At 45.2% G+C, this 16,392-nt stretch overlaps 3 protein-coding genes and 1 pseudogene across 8 annotated transcripts; 3 read left to right on the forward strand and 1 right to left on the reverse strand.

Annotated features, from left to right (window-relative positions):
* Positions 1 to 727: 727 nt before the first annotated feature.
* On the forward strand, positions 728 to 5,139 carry LOC136483834 (E3 ubiquitin-protein ligase RHF2A-like). Of its 4 annotated transcripts, none has more exons than XM_066480996.1 (9): positions 728 to 922; positions 2,462 to 2,620; positions 2,705 to 2,751; positions 3,419 to 3,485; positions 3,586 to 3,690; positions 3,792 to 4,177; positions 4,259 to 4,360; positions 4,462 to 4,809; positions 4,919 to 5,139. In XM_066480996.1, exons 2-8 carry the CDS (start codon positions 2,480 to 2,482, stop codon positions 4,802 to 4,804), a joined length of 1,191 nt encoding a protein of 396 aa, XP_066337093.1. In that variant the 5' UTR covers positions 728 to 922; positions 2,462 to 2,479; the 3' UTR covers positions 4,805 to 4,809; positions 4,919 to 5,139. The 4 variants fall into 4 exon arrangements, 2 of the variants coding, with proteins under 2 accessions (XP_066337093.1, XP_066337092.1); XM_066480995.1 differs by having other exon boundaries at positions 4,931 to 5,139; XR_010765680.1 differs by having other exon boundaries at positions 729 to 922; positions 4,462 to 4,860.
* Positions 5,140 to 5,481: 342 nt separating this feature from the next.
* LOC136482226 (glutathione S-transferase T3-like) lies at positions 5,482 to 7,708 on the forward strand. The gene is made up of 3 exons (XM_066479456.1): positions 5,482 to 5,890; positions 6,063 to 6,495; positions 6,618 to 7,708. Exons 2-3 carry the CDS (start codon positions 6,070 to 6,072, stop codon positions 7,506 to 7,508), a joined length of 1,317 nt encoding a protein of 438 aa, XP_066335553.1. The 5' UTR covers positions 5,482 to 5,890; positions 6,063 to 6,069; the 3' UTR covers positions 7,509 to 7,708.
* Positions 7,709 to 7,946: 238 nt separating this feature from the next.
* Positions 7,947 to 12,471, reverse strand: LOC136482227 (sialyltransferase-like protein 5). 3 transcript variants are annotated; one of them, XM_066479459.1, is made up of 12 exons: positions 12,338 to 12,471; positions 11,849 to 12,136; positions 11,677 to 11,759; positions 10,855 to 10,941; positions 10,676 to 10,753; positions 10,509 to 10,600; positions 10,218 to 10,419; positions 9,880 to 9,970; positions 9,566 to 9,624; positions 9,300 to 9,448; positions 8,954 to 9,035; positions 7,947 to 8,876 (listed from the first exon to the last, which is right to left on the reverse strand). In XM_066479459.1, the coding sequence occupies exons 2-12, from the start codon at positions 11,976 to 11,978 to the stop codon at positions 8,490 to 8,492; spliced, it is 1,440 nt and encodes a 479-aa protein (XP_066335556.1). In that variant the 5' UTR covers positions 11,979 to 12,136; positions 12,338 to 12,471; the 3' UTR covers positions 7,947 to 8,489. The 3 variants fall into 3 exon arrangements, with proteins under 3 accessions (XP_066335556.1, XP_066335555.1, XP_066335554.1); XM_066479458.1 differs by having other exon boundaries at positions 12,251 to 12,468; XM_066479457.1 differs by having other exon boundaries at positions 11,849 to 12,468.
* Positions 12,472 to 12,615: 144 nt separating this feature from the next.
* LOC136480139 (uncharacterized) lies at positions 12,616 to 13,430 on the forward strand (annotated as a pseudogene).
* The last annotated feature ends 2,962 nt before the right edge of the window (positions 13,431 to 16,392 follow it).

The following is a 16,392-nucleotide window of genomic DNA, read 5'->3' on the forward strand; positions in this document are numbered from 1 at the left end:
AAATTTGAGATTTCGGTGTAACTAAACAGGCCCCTATTTCAAACGGGGCAGAGGCTGCTACCACAGCGTATGCCCCACATGGCCACATGTCATCCACCCGCCCGATTATATTCTCTGACATTATCCCCAACGACGCTGGCCGGTCGCGACGCCGACGTGCCGTTATCCCTCCCTCCACCTCGAACCCCGCGCCCCACGCGCTCCCAGCCAGGCCGCCACCCGCATCATGCCCCCTCACGGCCTCGCCGTACCCGCCTCCCACTGCCACACCGGCCCCACTGCAGCTCCCAGCCCCATCTCCAAAGACCGAACAAACTTTCCCAGCTCGCGTACCCGGTACCCCACACGCCGCACCCACCGACACGTGGGGTCGACGTCAGCCCCACAGCGGGCCCCGCTCGCGGGGCGGTCAAAACGTACTTGGACGGAGGCCGACCGGCCCGCCTGCCGCACCGCCGTGTCCTAGCAGACCCAGCGGTGGCCCCGCACCAACTACCCCCCCACGGAACCAGGCACGGCCACGGCTTGTCGAGTCGTAACCCACCGACGTGTGGGCCGAATCAGTTTCTAGACCCACGCGTCGGTGTGAGTGGAGATGGGGTGAGCGCGTGAGGCAGCGTGGTGGACGGAGGAGTGCGGTGGTGGTGGACAAAGAGAGAGAGGGGGGCGGCGGGGCCCACGAGCGGCCGGTGGGGGCCGAGTGGCTCGTCTCACCCCTTTTCGTCTCTCCGTCTGCCTTTCCCGATCGGCCGTCCCCCGTCTTCCGTCTACACCTCATCACAATCACAGAGCGAGAGGAGGAGAGAGAGAGAGTGAGGGGGAAGAGAGAGGGCTAGGGTTTCGTGCTCCCCCACGCCACACGCATCGAATCCGAGCCGGATCGGGGGGGTGCGCCGAGTCGCCGGCGGCCCGGCGGTGCCTGGTAAGGCCAGATCCCCCCCGCGTGCCTCCCTCCTCACCTCTCTGACCGCGGCGTGGCCGGTCGGGTCCTGCTGCTGCGGCGATTCGAGGGTTCGGGCCGTTCCAATTGCGGTTGGGTTTGTTTCGGGAAAGCGGATCGTCTGGGGTTTGCTTCGCGGAGAATTCGGGTCCGTGTGGTAGGTGCCTGTGCCTGCTCGTCCTGGGCGATTAGGGGGGCGGTCGTCGTCGTCGCGGTGAGCTGGTTGGGGTGGGGGTGGGGGGGGGGGTGGGGGGGCGGGGGTTGTGTGGTGGGAATTTGGGGTTCTGGACGCGGGAATTCAGAGTGATTTCGGAGATTAGCTCCATACGGTAGCCTTGTTTTTGGTGTTCCTCTTCTGCTTTGGGGAAAACCTTTTTTATGGGGGGATTCATTGGTTTCGCCATTTCGCCATACTTAAGGCGGGGATTTGTGTGAGGACCTCTGTGGGATTGAGGATGTTTTGTGCTGAAGAAATTTGACAGTTGATGTCTTTGGGGTTTTGAGTCCAGTTTGACCGAGGTGAGAGAATGTGGAGTATTCCGCTGTGTCAAGTCTGGCTCACTTAGCCCGTTGCTGATCCAGAAATGGGCCTTGGCACCAGAGTGTGCCGTGGCTGTACCGCTGTAACTGGGTATTGCTACATGATCGGAAATGGACTCACTTTTAAGTGATATGTGTGGTTAGGAGTGTGACTCTATGCTTGGGGCTGTTTTAAGGAGAGTGTGATGTATGGAATAGAGCCCTGATGTGTTCGGCAAAATTCACAAATATGCATACCGGGAAATTGAAGAAGTTGGTGTCGCTATTCTTCTATTGCCTGTTACACCTTGAAACTTGAGATGCATTTGTTCCAATTTGTGGAAGGTCTAATGATTTGATAGCAAGGGAGATATCAGTACCAGTGACAATCAGTGATCTTTTGTTTTGCACCTAAAGTTTTGATTTCTGAAATTAGGTTTCATGTGTTTGCTAGTTTTATGGAGTACTTATGCTGAGCCCATGTCTTGGCTGAGACAGATAATTCTGTGTGCCATTAACTTTTCCTTCTGTTTTTGTGCTGCTCCAATGATTAGATTGTGATTTACTAAAAAGTTGTGCATTTTTTAGAGGTTGCTAATGCTTTTCTAGAGCATTGCTTGCATAAATATGTGGCTTTGTTGATGTTATTATGTAGAACTTGTTGGATTAGAATGTAAAATGAAAGATAAGATGCTCCTATCCTGCCAAGTGGATCTTGTTGTTTTCCTACCGAGCGTTGTTTTATATTGATAATTTTCCTAGTATCGTGTTCCCTCATCTAGTGTGATTAGTGTCTCGGCTGGACTGTTCAATAAAAGATGTATAAGATAACTTCCATATGTCAAAACTTTCTGAATACTGTTAGGAATTTGATCTTGTAATAAATACTAATACATAGCTGAACATATTTGTTTTTCCTCTCAATTCAGCAGCTCAATATTTTTGCTATGGAGAATTAAATTCTTGATTCTGAACTCCTTTTTTTTTCCTGTTTGGTTTCAGGGCTGTGATTCCATTGCAATGGCATCTGAAACTGATGAGAAAGCTAAGATGGAGAGTTTGACATCTGCTGCAGCCTTTGTGGAGGGTGGCATTCAGGACGCATGTGATGATGCATGCAGCATTTGTCTTGAGGCTTTCTGTGAGAGTGACCCTTCTGCAGTAAGTTGCCATTTTGTTAGTTGAGCTATTTTGCATATAGGGGTTATTTTTGTAACCAAATCTTTCTCTTGCTTTGTTTTCTAGTTGACTGGCTGCAAACATGAGTTCCATCTCCAATGCATTCTTGAATGGTATGTTACTAGCTCTAATATATGCATCCTACATGTTACAGTTTTTTATATTATTCCCACCTTGCACGTGAACAGTACCTAGTTCCATCAGTAATTCATCTTGGTGCATAAGTTAGTGGTTATCACTAAGGGCACATTTTAGAACATTGAAATCTCCGTGCCTTAGGTACTTGTGTGGTTTAGTTGACCATATCTGTTGCCTTTACTTAGCCTGTAACACAGGTGGGTTTTGCACATGGAAATTGTCCCTGAATTTGTTGTTTGTCATCTCTATAGTATACAGCTTTCTCGACTTGGGATGGGCTATTATTGAACTGTACTGTTTTGTTACTGACAAAATTTAGTGATAACTTCATATGCTCAACAAACACTTTCCATGCTGGCTTTATGGACAGTTGTAATCAAAATGCTTGACCTTTCAATTATCATATTAGTTGTAGTTGCCGTGCTCTCCTTATTTTTCTGTCTGGTTCTATCAATGTTGCTAGTCATATGCTATTGGTATAAATCAGATTCCACTCTTTCCCATCTTGTAAAAATATTTTATATGTGCAAAAGGCACTGAATTTTAACCATGCATGCAGAATGGTTAGTAGACCCGGACTATTTTTATATTTGGTTCCTGTTCAATTTGCTTCATGCTAATGCTTGATGGGACTTTGTATAGGTGTCAGAGAAGTTCACAGTGCCCAATGTGTTGGCAGCCTATTAGTATGAAGGATCCTACCAGGCAAGTTCTTGGCTGTGCAAATACTATGCTTACCATTTTGATCCTCTTAGACTAATAAGTAGCTACTTCCTGGCTAATTCTAGTTTTACTGATATCTCAGTCAGGAGCTGCTCGAGGCAGTAGAGCGTGAGAGGAATATAAGAACCAATCAAACTCGAAACACAACTATATTTCATCATCCTGCTCTTGGGGATTTTGAGCTGCAGCATGTATGTGTTACAAAACCACTTCATGATACATTTCTTCTAACTTGCTGGTTATTAAGTGTCATTTTTAAGTCTTTCCTGATTACCTTGATATGCTTGTGCAGCTGCCTGTTGGTAATGATGCTGAGCTTGAAGAGCGCATACTACAGCATCTAGCTGCTGCTGCTGCAATGGGAAGGGCACACCATCTTGGAAGAAGGGAGGGGCACAGGGGACGATCTGGCTCTCATGGTCGTCCACAGTTCCTAGTTTTCTCTACACATCCAAATTCACCTTCTTCTGGCACAATTTCTTCATCTTCTGCCCATGTGGAGGGAGAAAATGATTCAAATCCGGCCACCCCTAGAGCTAGTGAGTCATCTCCACGAGCTATTCGCGTTGGAGATGCAGGAAACCAAAGTCCCGGGATGCTTACCTACGATGCTGAACAGGATGCTGTCGTTTCTTCTGGAAATAGCACTCCTGTATCGAGTCCTCGGTTTTTTAACAGGTACTTAGTATATATTCAGATACTGTTTTCTCATGTTAGTTTTTTGTGGTTATCTAACTAAATGACACTATGACGCATCAGGAGGCACTCCACTGGACAGTCAACTCCAGACAGGGCTGGACCATCGGATATTCAGTCTTTCTCAGACTCCCTGAAGTCTCGCTTAAATGCTGTCTCTATGAAGTATGGATAGTTTGTAATTTTGTCAATATATTTTTTGCCTTGAGCCTTCTAGCATAATGAATTTTTATCCTAAAGCTTTGCAATACTTTTGTATGACACAGGTACAAAGAATCTATTACAAAGAGTACTCGAGGGTGGAAGGAGAGACTCTTTTCACGTAATTCGTCCGTGGCGGATCTTGGTTCTGAAGTGAGAAGAGAGGTTAATGCTGGAATTGCGTCCGTGTCACGGATGATGGAGCGTCTGGAAACTAGAGGAAATAGCAGAACAGGTGATGGCCCGACAGCATCCACTTCCGAAGTTCCTCCCGCCACAGAATCAAGCAATGAAAGGACTACAGAGACCAGCTCTGCTTCTGCTGCTGTTGGTACTACTACTACCACTACGAGTACCAGTGCTAGCAATGCCCCCGCCCCTTGTGTTGCGACATCTGGATCAAATTAGGACAAGTAAGGGTCTCAGAAAGAAGGCTTACACATGCCGATTCTTCATCTTCAAAGGTACCACATAGATCTTGTCCTAGAGCCTCGGTTGGATCAAACTAACAGATTCCAATAGTGCAAATTCCAGGTTGTGAGTCTGGCGTCGGAGCAGAAGTGCAATAACACGATGCTGCCATTTTTTCTCGACCACTGCATAAACGGCTGCAGGGAAAACTGGAATGGCGATTTGATGTCTTGGCTCCATAAAATGGTGGTGGTGCGTGTGGCCTAGGGAAAGAGTCCGATTTCATCTTCTGTTTTCTTTCGTCTCTTTGTAAAAAAAATTCTTATGAGGGCAGATGTTTACCGGTATAAATAACGGAGATGTCATCTTCATAGTACGCGGATCAGTTATAAATATGATTGGAACAGCAAAGTTTGCTGCTGTTATATACAGTTGTTATAACGTGGCACGATTTCTTGGTGGTTGTGTGGGTGAATCGATGACTTTTTCTGTACACAAAATATGCATCTTTCGACGCCTCGTGCCTATGTATACATGAACCTATTTTGAGTCCATATCTCTTAAACTTGTGTGATAAGTTTAGCGAAACTCCAGTGCGGCGCACAAAACGTTCCATCTCGATCGTGGCGAGATTCAGTAGGGCGGACGTGTGTGACGAGATTTAGTAGAAAAAAAAAATGTGTGCTACATTCACTGTTTACTTCCCATTTTTTTGTAAGGATAATCGACAGTGCGACACGCCAAACGAGCACCCCGTCTCCGATCTGTCTAGCTATAATTAGGGATCGATCCTAGAAAGCCCTCTCCCAGGTCTCCCCCCACCCACCAAAGAAAGCCCCCCCGCTCCGGCTTCGTCCTCATCTTTACCGAGCCCTAGGCGGAACCTCGCTGCTTGTGGCGACCCCCAATCTCACGCCCCCGCGCCCCTCCCAAATCGCCTCTCCTCCCGCTCCCGCGCCCGCTCCCTCCCAAATCCTCCCGCGGCGCCCCGTCCTCCGGCTTGCAGGGCGCCAAGACGTGACGGCGTCCGCCCGACCGCCGCACCCCGCCGCCTCCGCCCCACCCCACCGGCGTGAGGCCAAGGTAATTGAAAAAAAAAAAGTAAATTACCAAAATCGAAACCCAGTATTCATCCTGTGCAGCAGCAGTATTAAACCAGCATTCCTCTTTCTTTTTCTTCACATGTCTTCAATTCAACAACATGATGTGCATGTGTCGATGTTAATCTGACTGCGTCGGTTTACTGAATCGATAGAGGAACGATGGACGGGAACGGGAATTACGTCACCGGCCTGCCCTCTGCCTCTGCGCACATCGGCGGCGATGAACCTTCAGTCTTGGAGCAGCAACAGCAGCGCTCGCCGGCCGAGGCGCTACCGGCCGCCGCCCGCGCGGTGCGGCCGAACCAGAAGCGGACCAAGAACTTCAGCGACAAGGAGGACGAGATGCTGGTGCTGGCGTGGCTCAACGTGAGCTCGGACGGGCCGGCCCACGGTGGCGAGCGCGCGCCCTACTGGAAGCGGATGCACGACTACTTCCACGCGCGCAGGGACTTCGAGTCGGAGCGCAGCGAGAACTCGCTCCTCCACCGCTGGTCCACCATCCAGGACAGCGTCAAGCGCTTCGACCGCTGCGTCGCCGACGTCGTCGACGGCCAGGACGACAACTCGCTCACGCCTCAGGACACGGTAACGCTGCTCGATCTGTCGTGGTGTTCTTGGTTGTCACATTTCTTTTCACTGTCGTGTGCACTGTGCAGTCAGTCTGGAATGCTGGTGTGACGTTTTTTCTTTCACTGTTGTATTTGCAGGTGGTGCAGGCGCTGGCTCTCTTCAAGTCTGAAGACAAGAACAACAAGTCGTTCCAGTTCCTGCACTGCTGGAACCTCCTGAGGTCGCACCAGAAGTGGATCGAGAGGTCGTCGCAGATCTCGTCGCAGAAGCTGGCGTGGATCAACCGGTCGTCGTCGTGTTCCCAGAACCAGGTGGTGGTGGCCTCCTCGTCTCAGAAGAAACAGAAGACGACTCCCTGTTCGAGCCCGAGCTCGTCTGCTCCGCCATGCGCTCTCGACGACAGTTTAGAGGCTGCGGCTCATGAGCGTGAGGTGTTGATACAGCCAGTGGATGTGAACAAGGAGAAAGAGAATTTACAGCAAGGTGGAGCTGGTTTGTATTACCTGGAGGCGTCAGATGATCTCTGGGGGAAGAGGAAAGTGGCTGATGAGGGGAGAGAGCTCAACAATGGCCAGGGAGATGAACATGCTGAGACAGACAGAGACGAACAAGCTGATGCGGAGAGACAGATCAACAATGGCAAGAGAGACAAACATGAGAGACATAAACATGCGCTGGAACAGCAGAAGGTTGCGTTAGAACAACAGAAGGTTGCGCTAGAACAGAAGTATGCACTGGAACAAAAGAAGGTTGCGCTAGAACAACAGAGGGTTGCGCTAGAACAACAGAAGGTCACGCTGGAACAAGCCAGGGCTGCTAATGAGGTGAGGAATCTTGAGATAAAGAGGAAAGAATTGGATTTGAAGAGCAAAGAGGTAGATTTGAGGATCATGTTAGAAGAAGAGAGAATCATGACTAAGGACACTAGCGGCATGTCTGAGCTGCAACAGCAGTACTACAAGATGCTGCAGAATGAGATCATGACTCGGCAGTTCAATAGCTCGCGTTCAACTTGTGTGAACCTCTAGGTTTATTTATTTGTTCATTATATTATGTTGCTTGAACCAGGATGGTGTGTCTACCTAAAGTTGTATGGACCATCATGGTTTATGAACAACCTTAAGTTGGATGGAGCATTATAGTTTATGAACCTCTGTTTTTAGGTGACAACAATAACTGTTGCGTACCAGTCATTCTGTACAAAGAGGGGTGGAAATAGAACCCAATTTATTTACATTGCAATGGACAACTCCAATCCAGTTTCGTCCTTGTTTTGTTTTCAATTTATAAATCGGCCAGACAAAGCCAGTATTGGTCATCCAATTTTGTCCTTGTTTTTTTTCCAATTTATAAATTGGCCAGACAAAGCCAGTATTGGTCCGAGACTTTTGATAAAAAATAAAAAGGCTGTGAATTAGAAATTATACATCTGGGCTACTGACTTTTGATAAAAAAAAGGAAAAAGGTTGTGAATTGGAAATTATATATCTGGGCTACTGGGTAACAGGCAGCTAAAAGGGCAGTTGTTGCAGACGTCCTCAATCAGTTTACAAGATTCACACATAATTCTGGTAATGAACTCAACTGGGACAGTCAGATGAGAGTCAGTTAACAACGAACGTCACAAATTTGGAATCGAGACTGCTGGATCGGTGACAAAATGCACCTCATAATTCAGAAAAGGCAAGGCCCTTTAGCATTTAGTTGCAGCTGTGTCAAAAAGTGAAAACCAAGTCATGTGGTGTCCACATAACAAGCCCTTAGACAGCTTAAGTAGCTGTTCCTAGAAGGCTAGAAGTACCTAAACAACCAATAAAAGAATTCTCTATTCCAGGTAGGACTGCCGCGCTCTGAACCCGATGCCTCATGTAATTTTACAAGTGGATACAGCAACGCATGCAGTTTCATCGGATGTTTGGAATCTTGTTGTCTAGCGTCCTTTCAGAACCACCATGCAACCAATCAAGTGTCAAAACACTATCTTTGGTCAAGCTTAGTCAGCCACGGTCTTAACTTGATGAACGTTGGTGCCTCACACAGACAAGATCATCCAACTTGTTTCCATCCATCTTATATATAGACACGCCACCCATTTGGATATGGTATTCCTGAGCTTCTCTTCTCAGCTTCTCAAGTGGAAGCAACTCCCACTTGCTGTAGTTTGAATTCTTGCGTGTCTCACTCATATCTGAAGTACCTGATACCGGTCCATAGTCAGGGTCAACTGTTCCCCACACCTTGCAATTACTAAATGGCCCCAGTTCAGCCGACTGGCCAGTTTCATGTTTTTTTAGATGAAAAGCTGCAGTTTGTGCTCTTCTGATCTCTTCTTTGCTTGGTATGTCTGACCAATCTTCCACCCTTTGTGCTCTCATGGGAGAATGGATACGAATGACCTACACATGGTAATTATCACATAGGTCAGAATAAATCTATGCAGATAGAACATAATGATAACATGGTTGAGGCTTACCCCAAGGCATTCCAGAAGTTGATAATAAGCTCGGCCTTGCAGTGGATTATGTCCTTTCCTAGGGCCTGTGAAATACCGTGTCCTGAAATAATATGGAGTGAGAAGAATATATACAACAACAACAAACAACAACAACAAAGCCTTTAAGTCCCAAACAAGTTGGGGTAGGCTAGAGTTGAAACCCATCAGAAGCAATCAAGGTTCAGGCACGTGAATAGCTGTCTTCCAAGCACTCCTATCTAAGGCTAAGTCTTTGGGTATATTCCATCCTTTCAAGTCTCAGTATTGTAGCCAGCTGCCATGTTAATGGTGAAATACTCAGTATTGTAGCCATTCGTTAACTCACCATTCTGTGTACCCAGGATCAACTGTAAAACCATACATGTCAACAATATCACACATGGAAAGGGCCAGTTCTATGGACTTCATGCCAGTTCCTTTAGCACCTCTTCTTAAAACTATACCTTGAAAAAGGTAGACAGGATTTGGAAGTTCCTGCAAGTAACCCATGTTCAATATAAGTGAGCATGACCTTCCATGAGTCATAACACTTAAGTAAAATTAGTTTATATCACAAACTCAGCTCAATGAAACAATATGCAGATCTGTTACCTTTATCACCGCATTGATTTCTTTGTGCGTCAAACTTTTAATGATAAGTGCCTCATCAGCTGCAAGGGAAAGCAAGACAGTCACATCTTGTTTCAAAAGCAGCCCTCACATGCCATAACAGAAATATTTACCACATGTCTAAACTCTATTTGATAACAACTTCAGACCCATAAATTGAACTTGTAAAAAGGATAGCAAGTTTGCATTTGTTTGTTACCACAAACGAGTAACATATATCATATAAATAAGGACTGCAGCATATTATATAGAAGGGACAAATAGTAAATTGGAAGAAATCAGGATTACAGCATTACAGGAGCCCTTCAGTATTGGTGCCATATTTCGAGCAGCACCCCGGACAACCAGTCGAAAGTCCCTTTTCAATCCAACATGTTTGGCATATTTCTACGGATGAAAACATAAATAATATCAGTAACCAATGGCTATTCCATATTGATGCTCAAGAGAAAATAAATTTGTCAGCACAGCTAAGAAAGTGAGGTGCTAAGCTCAAGAAATATAAGAAAGAAAAGTAATATATGAATCATGAGATCTGGGCAACTAGAGGCCAAGAACGGTACACCTAAAACAGGCTCGTTTGCAAAACTTCTGTTTAGATAGATTTGAATTGATAATAATGCAACATGTTTACCTTATTGACAGGTGCCTCATTGTCCCGAAACACTGCGTCATGTGCATCAATCTCTTGTCCAAACTCTGTTTTCAAGAGATCTCCTGAGTTACCAACAACTGCACATGTTGCGAACTGGCGTGGATGGAAAGGGGGTTTAGCAGGCAGTAAAATGCTAAGAAGCTCATCACAGAGAGTACGATTGTAGCATTTATCAGCACCACTGCACATTTTGAAATCAAAAGAATTATTACCAATGCAGAGATTGATTTCACTTTAAAAGAAAAGATGACAAAAAAATCCTAAGCTTACAGCTGTGCAATCCTTTTAGCCGCATAATCCAACCATCCGTCAGGCCTCACATCCAAGTATTCCCTTGTCAATACAGTTGTCATGTTGCGGTACTGCGATCATATTAGTATTATCACAAGCATACAAGTAACAAGAGTAAACATGTTAGTCTAGAAGAATGTCCTAACCTGTTCCCACAATAGGATAGTTTCGCAGACATCATATTTGTATTCTAGAGGTTCAAAAATCTTGAACTGGGTGTTATACTGCAAAAAGTTCAAGAAATGTCATCACAGATGAATCTTTAACTCATGATTCTGGGCGAGGAATAGCAGCTGTTGGCCATAAAAATGGGAGGAATACCGACCCAGGTGCTGTTGGTTCCTTCAGGAAATTTAAGGACCAGCTTGCAATGATCAATAATATCTGCTGTGAGACCAAATCCTCTGCTAGCCTAAATAAAGACGAGACTTTAGAAGCAAGGCAGAAGATGATCAAAGAACAGAAGAAAAATAAGCAAGCAAGCTTTGGACTGCCAAGCTGAGGAAATGTTGCATATAGTCGCAAGACTTTTATGTCTTGAGAAGGTTTAAAATGAGCTCAACGTGGTTGCAATGGATGACTATTTTGCCTCTGTACTCATGTGGGGACACATATTAAACAAATATCAGGAAATGGACAACAGCCTACCACAGATAACAATGGGCACAAAAGTTTTCAGCAATGAACAGCTGCCTATCAGAGATACCAAAATCCAAGGGACTATCCATATGGACCTTGCAGCAACAGTTAGAAAACGTGACTTCCCAATTACCCATAGCCATAATCAAGGAATATACTCTGCACTTTTTTTTTGAAACAATATACTCTGCACTTATCACAGAAAGATAAAGGGAAATGAACAATCCCTCTACACCACATGAAACAATAATAGCTTCTATGAGTAGCGTGAATCAACGGTTGAGAAACTGCTGTAACTTCGGAAGAACCTATGTGTTACTGGACTAAATTCCTTCGTAGTTACAGCATCAGTGCATCACTCGCAAGCCGTCATTGTAACATTAGCTTATAGCATTGCAGCATAAATGTGAAGCAAATGGGTTTTGTCACTGTTGAAGTTTGAAGGAAAAGGAATGAGAAAACAAATTGCGGTTCCGTGCGCAAGCACGAGGCGATTGAGGAGACGCACCACGCACTGCTGGACGCGGGACTGGAACCCCGCGAGCTCGCGCACGTCGTCGGCGTCCAGATCCAGCCTCCTGCCCGGCGCCCCTGCGGGAGAGCAAGGGCGAACGCGTCAGCCCGATGAGATGAGCTAGGTAGGATTTGGGAATGCGGGGCGGAAGGGGCGCCGTACGTACCTGGGGCGGCGAAGGAGGACTGGATGGAGAGGACGGCGAGGCAGAAGGCGAGCGCCAGGCCCAGCAGCAGCGCCACCGTCGGCCGCCGCTGCGCCGCCCCCGCCGCTGCCGGCAGGTGGGCCCTCGTCATCGGCGGACGCGACACGGCGCGCGTCCTTGGATGAGCCGCGGAAGGGGGAAAAGGGCGCGCCGGCCGTGGAGTGTCAAGTGTGGAATGTCGAGTAGCTGAGTGGCTGGGAGGATGGATAGCTTCGTGCTCAACAAAAGCGGAGCTCTATTGCAGGCGCACTTCATTATTTTCATGGAAAATTGGATTGGTACCATTAAAAGATCCAATGTTTAGAAAAGTAGCATCGAAAAATCAAGCTCTAGAAAAATAGCATCGAAAGATCACTCTATTACCTATTTCTACCATTTCTGTTAACTCTCCGTTAAAGTAATAGGAATAAAAAAAAAAGAGTTTTGAACACCGGGCGGCCGGCGGCAGACCTCCTGGCGGCGCGTCTCCTCGGCTGGAACTGTAGCTCCTCGGGCCTCTCATCCATGGTGCACGCCTCCACCACTCCTCTTTATCTCTTGTTTCCATCTCCTTGAGCTATCGTTTCTTGAGAATGAACCCTAGTTTCTTGGGATTTTGTAGGGCTGATTCGAGAGGTCAGAGATTTAAGCAGGCGTGGATCTTGCCGAAGTTCCAGAAGGGTAATCTTCTCTCACCTTCTTTACGTTCTTTGAGTGTGTAGGTATTTTGCTGGTATTTGTGTGTGCACATGGCTGTGTCAGATGAATTGGTGAGGACCTGAAATTGCTATCAATTTCCCTTGTTCCTATGTTCCACATGCTTGTGATTTGCATATTGCAGGATTGATCCACATAATGCTTGTAGAGTAGAGGTCCATGTCAATGCGTACTTCAGCATTAGAGATGGTAAAAAAGTGTATAATCAGGGTAGGACATTAAGCTGGATTGTTGATTCAGAAGAGTATGCAGTCATCGATCTGGAGAAGGATATCGCTCCATATTTTACATGGGACAACAATCAAAAGGCAAATTTTGGGGTTCTAACAGGGCAAACTATGACATGCAAATTAACTTCAGATGGTCAGCTTCTTGATTTGCTAAGGGCATCTCAACTGGTGAAGTTCCTAATGATAGTAGGAAGACATGAGGAAGGGGATGAGAAGCCTACCGCATTGAACATGGTTAGCGAGGACATGCCTGTTGCATTTATAACATGGATGGTGAACACATGCCTACTGCAGCGAGTGTCGTTGAGGAGATGAAAGTTGGGGAATTTGAATGGGCAGAAGAACCACAATATGGAGAAACAACAACTGGTCCACCAATGGCTAAAGAGGAAGAGAAGGAACACTTCATGACTATTGGGTGCGATCCTCATGGAGATGAGCCAACTAGAGTAGATGAAGAGTGGAGGTATTTCAGAAATGTTGATGACACCATTAATGATGAACAACCATTAGAAAATATTGAAGTGGAGGTGCAAACAAGGAAGAGGCCAAGGCCTATCCCAAACTTTGATATTGAGTGTGTTCCTGATGATGAGGCTGCTATGGTAGATGATTAGGTTGTGCCTCACACAACATATGACATAGAGAATCCAATTATTAAGGAAGGAGACAAATTTGGAGACAAGGATGAGTTCATCTTAAGTATGAGGACATACGCCATAAAAAATGAGTTTGAGACTAGAGTTGAACATAGTGACACTTCTAGGTATAGGGCAAAGTGTGCAGATCAAAATTGTGATTGGAGAGTTTTTGCAAAGAAGCTTCATGGTGGCAACACATTTATGGTTGTTATTCTTTCTTTATAGCTTATTCATTGTAGATTCTATTATTTTTCAATTTTGCAACCTAGATGGTGACTCTTATTATTTTCAACTTTGCAGGTGGTCAAACTCTCTAAATTGGATGATCACACTTGTTTGAGTTCAGCAAGGATGAAGGGACATCAGGCTTACACAGCTTGGATATCTCAAAGAGTGAAAGATGTTATTAAAGAGGATCCCACTCTTAGTGCAAAGAAGCTGCAAAAAAGATTGGAGAAACATTACAACATTGAGTTGTCCTATTTTAAAGTGTGGTCCAGGAAGAAGTCAGCAATGGATACTATTCATGGTACTTGGGAGGAGAGCTTCACAATGTTGTGGAGATTCAAAGCTGCACTAGAAGAAACTTGCCCAGGAAGCATTGTTGAGATTGATTGCAAGAAGATCAAAGGCCAAATGCATTTTTCAAGGATGTTTGTGTGCATCAAAGCATGTGTTGATGGCTTTTTGTATGGGTGCAGACCGTATCTTGGTGTTGATTCTACTCACTTGACAGGAAAGTATAATGGATAGTTAGCTGCAGCAACCGCAATTGATGGACACAACTGGATGTATCCAGTTGCATATGGAAATTTTTGGAAAGGAAATAAATGCCAATTGGGCATGGTTCATGGCCAACTTGAAGAAAGCAATTGGCACCCTCCAGGTTTGACAATCCACATTGATGCTTGTAAGGGATTAGCATATGCTGTAAATAAAGTCTTCAAAGATGATGCAGAGCACTGTGAATGTTTTAGACACCTAATGGCAAATTTTAGAAAAAAGTTCAAGGGCGAGGTGCTGAAATACATGTGGCCTTGTGCATGGGCATGTACATCTCGTCGACATGATGCATTGATGGAAAAAAATTGTAACTAGCTATCCTAAAGTAATCCCCTTTTTAGACAAGCATCACAAGCTGATATGGAGCAGATCTAAATTCTCCAAAGAATGCAAAGTTGATTATGTTAACAATAATATAGCGGAAAGCTTTAATAATTGGATTAAGGATTACAAAGACCTTCCAGTTGTTGATCTGATGGATAAGATTAGAGAGAAGATCATGGAAAAGATCTACACAAGGCAAGATATAGCTAATAGAATTCAAGGACGTATCCTCCCAAGTGTGATACATGAGTTGAACATGAAGAGCCGAGGGTTGCACTATGATTTCACGAAAAGTGGCCCTATGTCAGGAGAAATATCAGGTACAACAAAGGAAGGAAAGACTTGGAGGTATGGCGTTGACCTTAGTAAAAGAGAATGTGGATGTGGACAATGGGAGGTGTCAGAAAAACCATGCACCCATGCTATATACTTGTTCGGGAAGGTGAGACAACTAAATATTTAGGACTTTGTGCATGACTACTATTCAGTAGAGAGATTCAAGATGGCTTATCAGTTTCATATCACTCTGATGAATGACAAGTATAAATGGCCAAAGGTCGATCCTGGGTTAGAAATGATTCCTCCACCGCTACAAAGGGTTGCTCGTAGACCAAGAAAGAAGAGAATCAAGGCTAGTGGAGAGCCAGGAAAAAGAGGACCATATCAATGCAAAAAGGTGCTTTTAGTTTGGACATATAGAGAAGGGTTGTAATGCTACTCAACCTGAATTAGAACAAGAGCTTCCACCACCTCACCCAAAAAAAGGAAAAAAAACAAGGTAATGGAATATTTTTTGTTTCTTGTACATGCTGCAATATTGAGTCATCCATAATTGATGCTTGTCCCTCACAGGAAAAGCAAATCTACAGCAGTTGAAGCCACCTCAACTGATGTCGAGCCATCCAAAACAATTGTTGAACCATCCCCAATGCCTCATTCAAGCCCAGGGGTAACCACTAGAAGGATGGTTTCTCTTTCTCCAACTAGCCCAGGGGTAACCACTAGAAGGATGGCTTCTTTTTCTCCAACCAGCCCAGAAGTAACAACTAGCAGAATGCGAGTAATCTCACTAGGAGGAATTAATCGTAGGCTTATCATTGAGTAGATTAATGACTAATGTAGTACTGAAATTTGTGTGAACTAGCAGAATGACAGTGGTCTTTTGTGTGAACAAATGACATGCTGAAAGTTGTGCTATATATCTTGCTGAGAAGATGTGCTATATCCTCTCAAAATATTATGTTTCATGTCATTTTATATCCTGTTATAGTGCTGTTAAATGGGGGCTTAAGATTTGTTGAAATGGAACCTGGAGGGGCACCAGTATTGCTGTCCAACTGTTTCTCAGCTCTAGTTAACAGAGAGTTAACAGAAATGGTAGAAATAGGTAACAGAGTGATCTTTTGATGCTATTTTTCTAAAGCTGGATCTTTCAATGCTATTTTTCTAAACTTTGGTGGTACCAATCTAATTTTCCCTTATTTTTATATTTTTATTTTTGCCCCCTTGGTGACGCGTCGTGTCGCGATCTAGGCATGGTGTCAAGTGAGTAAGGATCGGGTCGTCGCTTCCTTAGTGGTGCGCTACATCGGCGCCCGGGTGTAGTGAAAAATGAGCAAGGGTCTTCACATCTGAGTCGACGGGTGTGAAGGGTAAGGAAGCTAGTCGAACCAACTAGAATCCGCTTAGGTAGTTGGAATGTAGGGTCGCTTATAGGTAAGTTAAGAGAATTAGTTGATACCACGACTGGAGGCGTGTAAATATATTATGCGTTCAAGAGACTAAATCGAAGGGTCAGAAGGCGAATGAGGTGGACAATACAGATTTCAAG

This window comes from Miscanthus floridulus, chromosome 9 (genome assembly GCF_019320115.1).
Source record: "Miscanthus floridulus cultivar M001 chromosome 9, ASM1932011v1, whole genome shotgun sequence".
Lineage (NCBI taxonomy): Eukaryota > Viridiplantae > Streptophyta > Magnoliopsida > Poales > Poaceae > Miscanthus > Miscanthus floridulus.